The 9,518-nt window shown below is 47.0% G+C and overlaps 1 protein-coding gene across 1 annotated transcript; it reads right to left on the bottom strand.

The window, feature by feature from the left end:
• Positions 1-4,619: 4,619 nt before the first annotated feature.
• LOC127297597 (probable cytokinin riboside 5'-monophosphate phosphoribohydrolase LOGL3) lies at positions 4,620-8,379 on the bottom strand. Its single transcript, XM_051327920.2, has 7 exons — positions 8,190-8,379; positions 7,245-7,342; positions 6,916-6,946; positions 5,628-5,727; positions 5,432-5,502; positions 5,082-5,225; positions 4,620-4,976 (listed from the first exon to the last, which is right to left on the bottom strand). The coding sequence occupies exons 1-7, from the start codon at positions 8,295-8,297 to the stop codon at positions 4,908-4,910; spliced, it is 621 nt and encodes a 206-aa protein (XP_051183880.1). The 5' UTR covers positions 8,298-8,379; the 3' UTR covers positions 4,620-4,907.
• Positions 8,380-9,518: the final 1,139 nt, after the last annotated feature.

The raw sequence follows: 9,518 nt of genomic DNA on the forward strand, positions 1-9,518 counted from the left end.
TTGACTAACATAATGACATCTAGATTACAAGCATCATCATATGAATCTCAATCATGTAAGGCAGCTCATGAGATCATTGTATTGAAGTACATAGGAGAGAGATTAACAACATAGCTACCGGTACAGCCGTTAGCCTCGATGGAGAACTACTCCCTCCTCATGGGAGACAGCAGCGTTGATGGAGATGGCGGTGGTGTCGATGGAGATGCCTTCTGGGGGCACTTCCCCGTCCCGGCAGCGTGCCGGAACAGAGACTCCTGTCCCCCAGATCTTGGCTTCGCGATGGCGGCGGCTCTGGAAGGTTTTTGCGGGTTTCGTCGATCCTCATAGGGTTTTCACGACGGAGGCCTTAAGTAGGCGGAAAGGCGGCGTCAGAGGGGCCCTGGTGGGGCCACACCATAGGGTGGCGCGCCCACCCCCTGGCCGCGCCGCCTTGTGGGGTGGGGCCCCCTGGCTCCCCTCTGGCCCTCCTTCGGTGCTCTGGAAGCTTCCGGGAAAAATAGGGTTCTGGGCGTTGATTTCGTCCAATTCCGAGAATATTTCCTTACTAGGATTTCTGAAACCAAAAACAGCAGAAAACAGGAACTGGCACTGCGGCATCTTGTCAATAGGTTAGTTCCAGAAAATGCATAAAAATGATATAAAGTGTGAACAAAACATGTAGGTATTGTCATAAAACAAGCATGGAACATAAGAAATTATCGATACGTCGGAGACGTATCAACCGTCTCTTTCTTAACGGAGAAATAATGTTGAAACAAAGGCAAATCGGGGGTTACCCGGAGATGGCCCTCGCAGAGGGTGATATGGTTGCTGATGACGAGGATGTTGTTGGGCGAGATATTGTGGGGCTGCAGCTTGTACGCCTTAGGCCTTGTTCGGTGCCAGTGTATTTTTGTGTTTGAGGAGTGTTTTATGGAGTGTTTTGGGTGAAACACTAACCACCCAAAACACTACAAACCCCTTTCACCTAAAACACTTGTTTGGAACACTGGCTTTAGAAACTAGTGTTATCAAGTGTTTTTAATATAAATAGATAAAAAGACAATCTTTTTTGATAGTAGATGTGTATCACAAATAAAAATCAAATCTTTGTAGCACACTAGAAGATCATAATCTTGCAACTAGTACACTTCTGAAAAAACACACCAAAACCGGCCCAAACACTTCTAAAAACTCTGGCACCGAACGAGGCCTTAAGCATTTCCGTGAAGAAATCACTTGGTGGCAGCGAGAACCCCCGCTCGACCAGCGCCTTGTTCACCACCCATTCTCCGGCTTCGGGCGCCGAAATCAGGGCACCCGGAACCATTCGCCAGGATCCGGGTTGCAAGAAGCCTTCCGCCTCGAGGTTGTAGAGCTCATTCTCTGTAGTAGTACAAGGCCACCATTGCCCCTTGACCTCGCCTTCGCAAGATCGGGCCTTTGATTTTTTGGCGGCGGCCTCTTCCACCTTTTTCTCCATCTGTTTGGATCCGACCATCTCTTCCGGGTTGGCCGATGTCCCTTCGATGTTCTTGCCGGAGTCCTTGGAAGGATCCAGTTGAACGTGAATGAAAGGAGGAGGAGCGAAGGAAATGGGGGTCGCTGCAATAGGTTCTGGCTGCGATGGAGGCGGAGTCGAGGAAGATATCTGAAAAATTGCAGAGTAACTTAACTTAGCCGGAATCGCTCACTACACCCTAGTCATCCCTACCAACATTGGCGAAAAAGCTCGAGGCCGAAGGACTTACCAGAATGGTTTCCGCGTTGGTCAAAGACGCCGGTGGTGAGGTTTTTGCCGCGGTGGCTCGTCGGACTTAAGAACTCGACGAACTCGATGAACTCAGTACGACAGCGCTCGGCTCCGGTGAACTTCCAGCAGACTCCAGTGTGATGGAGGGCTGAAGCTCAGAGGCAGCGCTGGAAGGGGAGGTGAAATGGGGGAATGGGTGATTAGGGGTGAGCGGTGAGATATTTATAGGCGGGGGATAAGATTCGTGCTCCGCATCCTGTGGTCGGAACGCAAGCGTCGAGCCGTTGGATGGTCGACACGTGTCAAAAACCCTAGCAGTAAAAATGGCTACAGATAAGTTATCGCTCAAATTACCCGAAAATGGCGCCAAGATTGGCGGAACCGTTCGAACAACTCAAGGTTCCGGAAAGGAATTCGGAATCGATTGACCATTTTATCTGCAGGGGATTAACCCGGAGATTCGTTGTAAAAACGAGGTCAATGGATGAACTCCCGCGAGATAAGGGTTTTTCCGGCATGTAAGCTGGAAAGGAAAGAATTCGTGAAGTCGGAGTTCTTCAATATTCCCCATGTTATCGAAAGGATTGTCGGAGTGAAGATGATTCAAGCAAGGCGGAAACAGGAGGAGAATCTCGGAGAACTCTGGGGGCTACTATTGTGGGTATACTTCATAGGTGTACCATCGACAGTTCTTCGATCCGGCAAGCCCGGGTGGCCCATAGACGGTGATGGTGGCATATGGCCCATCGGTCGGCCCAGTTGTTGTAGATCAAGAAGGATGAAGTCCAGCCAAGGAACAAGGAGCCGGATCCGTCGACCGACCCTGGAAGTCGGATCCGGCCTGGCCCATCAGGGGTAGCCGGATCCGGTACGACATATAAGGATATTTGGATCCTTGACGTACATGGCAATGTAATATACCGTAGTTAGGCAACTTGTATTCCGGCTAGGACTCTCCGTGTAAACTCTAGATCTGTGCGCCTTTATAAGCCGGATCTTGGGGGCCCTAGAGGCAGGACCACAACTCATTGTAACTACGCGAAAGCGCCCAGATAATTCTAGACAAGCAGCAGTAGGCCCTGTCATCGTGCAGGTGTTTCGAAGCTGGGTAACTCGTGTACCACCGTCCCGGGACTCTCCGCCCAATGGCCCCTACTTCTTCTTCCCTCCATGAGGATCCCTCCGCTGGAGTACCGTCGAATAGGTAACGACAATGGCCGTGACTATGATGAGACCTTTGCTCCAGTGGCTCACATGACCACTGTTCGTACTATTCTGGCCGTTGCTTCTGCTCGTCACTGGTCTGTCGCTCAGCTTGATGTGCAGATTGCTTTTCTGAATGGTGAGTTGCGTGAGGAGGAATACATGCAGCCACCTCCTGACTATTCGATTCCCGATGGCATGGTCTGTCGTCTCCGGTGTTGTCTCTATGGCCTTAAGCCAGCCCCTCGTGCCTGGTTTCAGCGTTTCGCCTCGGTGGTGACCTCTGCAGGTTTTGTCCCTAGCGCACATGACCCTTCGCTCTTTGTCCACACATCTTCTCGTGATAGGACTCTCCTTCTTCTTTATGTCGATGACATGATCATCACAGGTGACGAGTACATTGCATTTGTTAAGGCTCGTCTTCGTGATCAGTTTCTCATGACTGATCTCGGTCCTCTTCGCTACTTTCTTGGGCTTGAGGTTTCATCTACCTCCGATGGCTTCTATATCTCCCAGGAGAAGTATATCTAGGACCTTCTCACTCGTCCCGCTCTTGGTGATGAGCGCACTGTCAAGACTCCTATGGAGCTCAATGTCCGTCTCCGTGCCGCTGATGGCGATCCTCTTCTGGACCAGACTCGCTATCGTCACTTGGTTGGGAGCCTTGTCTACCTTGTTGTCATCCGTCCTGACATCTTCTACCCGGTCCATGTTCTGAGTCAGTTCATGTCTGCTCCCACTAGTGTCCACTATATTCATCTCCTTCGTGTCCTCCGCTATCTTCGTGGCACTATCTTCCGTCGTCTTTTCTTTCCTTGCTCCAGCTCCTTACAGCTCCAGACCTACTCAGATGCTACCTGGGCTAGTGATCCATCGGATCGCAAGTCTCTTTCTGCCTACTGTGTCTTTCTTGGTGGCTCTCTCATTGCTTGGAAGACAAAGAAGCAGGTTGCAGTCTCTCGTTCGAGTGTTGAGGCTGAGTTGCGAGCGATGGCTCTCTTGATGGCAGAGGTGACTTGGTTACGCTGGTTACTTGAGGACTTTGGTGTTTCTGCTGGCGCACCGACTCCTCTTTTATCGAACAGTAGTGGTGCCATCAGTATTGTGCGTGATCCGGTGAAGCACGAGCTCACCAAACACATTGGTGTTGATGCCTTCTACGTGCGTAATGTTGTGCAGGATCAGGTTATGACTCTTCATTATGTGTCTTCCGAGCTACAGCTTGCTAACTTCTTCACGAAGGCCCAGACAAGAGCACAACATGGGTTCTTTCTCTCTAAACTCAGTGTTGTTGATCCACCATGAGGTTGAGGGGGGGGGGGGGGGGGTGTTAGTGATGTATAGACCCCTTTACTGTATATTTCCACTGTATGAGGGGCTTCCCACTATATTGTATCACATGTACATGTACTGGCCTTTGACACACAGTGAATACTAGTTGCTCATTCACAACACTGAACACCTCGCTAGCCCATAAGAATTCTATCAGTCAAGTTATCATTTATGATTATTCGCTAATGTTCTCCGAAGAAGAGAAGCCACCTGAGCTATCTAGAATAAATAACCCTCCCTTGTCAATTTAATTGTGATGAAAGCAGCGAGATTGGAGGTGTCAAGCGAGGAGCAGATGATCGGCGCCATAGGAATGTTAGACATGTACATACTAAGCTGATGCTTGGCATTCAAAAGGACCACTGTGCTAGTTCAGATAATATATAAAGGCTGGCTACTAGATACCATAACCAAATTACATACTTATCAGGCCCTTAGCGTGAAATGACAAGGCTAGGCTAATTAGCTACTGCATCGAGAGTATGATATATCAATGCCCTGGTATTGATTGCCAAAGGAAAAACTACTGCATCGAGAGTACACAACTGGAATAGCATTCTTTCATTTGGGGCTATTCTCCAGCAATTCCCTCTTTCTTTCTTCGTCTGAAATCAACATCGAATGGCTGATCGATTGGTCAGAACTCTAGGCGATCCGCCTCCCAGTCCAGGCCAGACGCGACCATGTCGTAGTATGGCACGTACTCCTGGGGAAAAGAAATGCAAAGACAAGTGTTAATCGATCGGACTGTCTGTCATAACACCGAGCTGAATTACGGCATGCTGAAATTTTGTAGTTAAATTTCTCCAACCTCGAGTTTCTCCATGAGCTCCTGCGCGGTGGGAGCGGAGACGATGATGCGGCGGGCGGCAGGGTTGATGAAGCCTTCCTCGACGGCCTGGTCGATGAAGGTGAGCAGGGAGTTGTAGTACCCGTCCACGTTCAGCAGCCCGACCTGAATAAGAATTAAAAAGTTTTTCACCGTCACTTTATCAGTGTCATATCCTATTTCTTCTATCTACGCGCGCATAACCACTTTCGCATCGCATCTGAAAAACTGAAACCCCGATACGACGAAACTCACTTCGCAGGGAGTTCAGTCAGATGCGAGACGGGAATTTTAATTTAGAAAAATCGATGGAGAAGCGCTGAAATTCGTACCGGCTTATGGTGGATGCCTAGTTGAGCCCACGTGATCACCTCGAGCAGCTCCTCCAGTGTGCCGTATCCTCCTGCAGCGCGGCAGTTTTACATCTTAGATAGTTCTTAGTAGCACATACGGCATACGCATGTGCTGGCTTGTTTTTACCGCAACCCTTTGTCAGAGAAGCCGTTTACACAGCTATGAATTTCGTACCAGGCAGGGCAATGAAGGCGTCTGAGTGCCTGGCCATCTCGGCCTTCCTCTGGTGCATGTCCGCAACCGGCCTCACCTCTCCTACCATCTCTCCGATTATCTTTTTCGATAAAGGGCGCTTTATTATAACTCAAGTCAAGTATTACACCCGGCCTCTGCATAACTACCAGAACAGTACAATGCTGATATGATCATGGCCGAGCGATGTGCATCATTGTGCATGCCGGCACACAGGAAGCGAAATTGCTGCGCCAGCCAACAAAATACACGACATGCGGATTGCCAACTCGAGACTACTGCTTATCCTGTCTCCGTTTGGGCATGATGCCCAAATTCTGACAACTACAATAAGAGCCTAAAGAAAGAGGAACATTCTATTTACCGAACGTTAGGATTTTAGGTCTTCTGGAGCAAACAAATCTTTTGACCCTTGGATTTTAGAGCGAATGGCGGATGACAACTTTAAAGAAAAATGTGCCACGTGACAAAATTGTCAGGGCCCACCACTGTTTTTTCCATGTCAATTTTGTTAAGTCACATTGGGAGAGAGAGGGCGTAGGTTCGCGCTATATGGCCGTCCAAGGAAGATAGCAGGACCAGGCTACGACCTACCATGCTGCATTACAAATTGCACCGCAGTGCAGGGATTATTAACAAGAGGCATTCTCAACCATGTGATGAGCTGCACCATTGTTAATTTCATTAGCTGACACGTCAGTCATTGACATTTGTGCAATCAGAGGAGTGCAGTGCAGTCATAGAGTTATTATAAACACATGTTAGGCTGGTGCAGGTTGATCAGTTTGACAACATATGAAGGTACGGAAGCACGCCTGCCTGCGGCTAAACACGACAGATAGATATCTCAATTAAGAACGTTTTATCAAGGACCATGTTTCAGCTGGATTCCCAGGGAAGCATGTCTTCTCTGGATGGGGAATCAGGAGGCAATTCGCTTTGTTTATCCTCGCGCGTGGGTTTGGATCTGAGATTTGTTCCCACGGTACGTTGGATTATGTGATGTTCTGATTTTTTTAGCGGTGCCTACTCAGATATATTATGTTATGTTATGTTAAGCTCCCTAGGATTAGGAAATGGAACACTCGGTTTGCATACACTGGTACCTGAGAATAGGCTAGTTATTAGTCCTAACAGCTACCTGAAGATTCCAAAATTTTGAGTGCTGTCTGTCATGATCGAAACTTGAACTGACCATGCATGCCATGTTTCTGTTCAGAATGAAATATACTGTAGGTAGTAGGCATAGGAGACATGGAGTGCTACATACCTCGGGGGTCATGAGAGTCTTGGGAATGACCCTGCACGCGCATAGAAGAAAACAAGATGAGACAAGTTAGACTATACAACCATGTATACCTGAAACCAGGCCTGGTACTTGACAATATTTGAAGGAGCGAATCTTTGGCAGTTTTGGTAATAGCATTGTAGTAAATTGATACTATGATAATCTAGTAGTACACTTTTTCTCCCGAAAAGAGGATATAAACCCCAGCATCTGCATTGGTTGATAATCTAGTACTTGGCAGTTCTGTTGGTTCAGTGAAACTGGAATGTAAAAGAAAAGCTTCAGTGCACTTGTATGAATGATATGCTTACCCGAGGACGTGCCTGCCGCCGTGGTAGACGGCCTGGGAGACGAGCCCCATGAGCCCGATGCTCCCGCCGCCGTACACCAGGTCTATACCTCCGGCCACCTGCCATTCAGTTCAACGCCATTATAGTTCAGTCGGTTGACAGAAGAACTCTACACGACAGTGAATGAATTCGTTGCAGAGGCTAGCGGCATGCAGGCAGCATAGTGTGTACAATAATGTTTCACAAAAGCACAGTGTGCAATAACATACTTGTTCAAGGCAGTGGGGTTACTGGTTAGTGCCACGTGATGATCCGACACTACGGATGCAGTACCAGCATTGAGACGGCTGTTAGCGAAAAGTCGCTATAGCTACCTTTTGGCATTTAGCAGGCTAATGCAATTAGCCCTATCTTTCTGAATAGATGTAGCAAGGCTATAGCCGACTATCTAAAACTATGCCAAATGGATACCGAAGATTAAAGATCTCAAGCTTTACACTTATATACTTCAATTAACATGAGGAGAGAAGTTGGGAGCAGCGAGGGCGATACATTGAAAAGCTCTACCCTACCAACAAATTGTACACGAGAACAAATCGCAGGTTTGACCGCTAATAGCATCCACTTTTGTGATTAATTAACTAACGTACTGATATTGATTAATCAGCCGTCCGGAGAAGAGGAGCGTCCATCAGAAGTCGACATGTGTAGAGAGATCACTTAGTGCTGCCCCTGCAGGGTACAACAGCAGATCTGCATGTGCACTTGTGTACTTCCTGCTTACTCATGGAGAAAGAGGTTGTTTAATCATGTAGACATTATGTTCCAAATGTGCTCAAACACCAACCGGCTGGTTAATCATACTGCAATTAGTGCTAAAAGTCTCCCAACGGCTTGCTCTACGGCGTGATTACGAAGAAGCTAGGAACCACAGGCGAACTGGGAATGAAGGAAGGGCACGCGTACCAGTTCCTTGGCGAGGTCGATGGCGGCGTCGCGGTAGCTGGTCTTGTTGCCCTGGCTGCTGCCGCAGAAGACGCACATCCGCTTGAACCTGCTCGCCTGCTGCCTCATCCTCACAATATGTGTCTTCTAAGTTAGCTGCAGTTCTCTCTCTGGTGTGTTTGTGTTGGGCGCACAATGACTCACGATTCCTCTGTGTGCGCCACCTAGGCCTTATATAAAGGTTGCTTGATAAGAGGGGGAGGCCGGAGACGCTGTGAAATAACTAGGTTGTTGGTGTCTTTTGTAAAAGTGCCACTCCTTGGTTCCTGCAGATTCATAAAGGGCAGAAATGTACAATCGATATCCGTTCGCAGCTGCATACTTTTACCTGGGATATTTGTCAGAACACACCACCTAGCCGAAAACGGAAAGGTTTGCACTTTTACCTGGGATGACTGGTTTTGAAGACAAAATGCATAACTTTTCGTTTTCGGCCAGGTGATGTGTTCTGGCAAAGACACAATCGAGCAGTGTGTTTTGGCAAACGCCAGAAAATAACGGTGTCCTCTAGCAAATTTTCCCTACTTAAATCTATGGTAAACTTCCGAGGAGGCATTTTGGCTCATAGAAGCATTTGCACCCATTACGTAAAAAAATAAAAAAAATGTTAAAAAATTTGACATAAAATTTATGGTGTACACTATGACATTTTATGTTCGTAAACACATTTTCCTGGAAAAACAATTTATATGTGGCAAAAAAGACAAAAATTGTCCTATACGTAGTCGTGTTGTAGTATCAAATTTTTCTTTTTTACATCAGAAAAAATAAAACTTTCTGTAAACTTGTGTACGAACATAAAATGTCTAAATGTATATGCAAAATTTTATTTCGAAATTTTTTAACACTTTAAAATGTATTTTCACACAACAAGTTCATATGCTCCTATGAATCAAAGTTGATTTCCCTTAAACTTCCTACTATAGAGTATACTTGTATAAGTGCTAAGCCAATAAGGCAATAAGAGCATCTTTCACTCGACCCCTAAAAAGGGTGTCTGGCAAAACATAGCAATAAATGAGTACGAGTTATTGCGGTTTTTTTTCGAAATGGGGCATTGCCCAGCCTTGGCATCAATATGATGCACAGGCTTTTCATTTATTTGAAAGGTCCAAAATATTCAGAAGTTTACGGATCAAAGAGGGTTGAGACAAGTATCAACCATCAAAAAATGAATAAAAACAAAGAATTATCCATTTTGTATCACTAGTGTATCGCCACCCAGTAGCCATGAAAAACAAGTCCTGAGTAACCGTTAGCAGACGGTTGCACCCAATATCCATAGTCTCC

The sequence above is a fragment of the Lolium perenne genome, chromosome 4, assembly GCF_019359855.2.
Source record: "Lolium perenne isolate Kyuss_39 chromosome 4, Kyuss_2.0, whole genome shotgun sequence".
Classification (NCBI taxonomy): domain Eukaryota; kingdom Viridiplantae; phylum Streptophyta; class Magnoliopsida; order Poales; family Poaceae; genus Lolium; species Lolium perenne.

Coding starts and splice junctions, on each gene's coding strand:
- LOC127297597 (XM_051327920.2), bottom strand. CDS start 8,297: ATGAGGCAGCAGGCGAGCAGGTTCAAGCGGATGTGCGTCTTCTGCGGC. Junction 7,343..8,189: donor TCGACCTCGCCAAGGAACTG/GTACGCGTGCCC, acceptor ACTGAATGGCAG/GTGGCCGGAGGTATAGACCT. Junction 6,947..7,244: donor GGCGGCAGGCACGTCCTCGG/GTAAGCATATCA, acceptor ATGCGCGTGCAG/GGTCATTCCCAAGACTCTCA.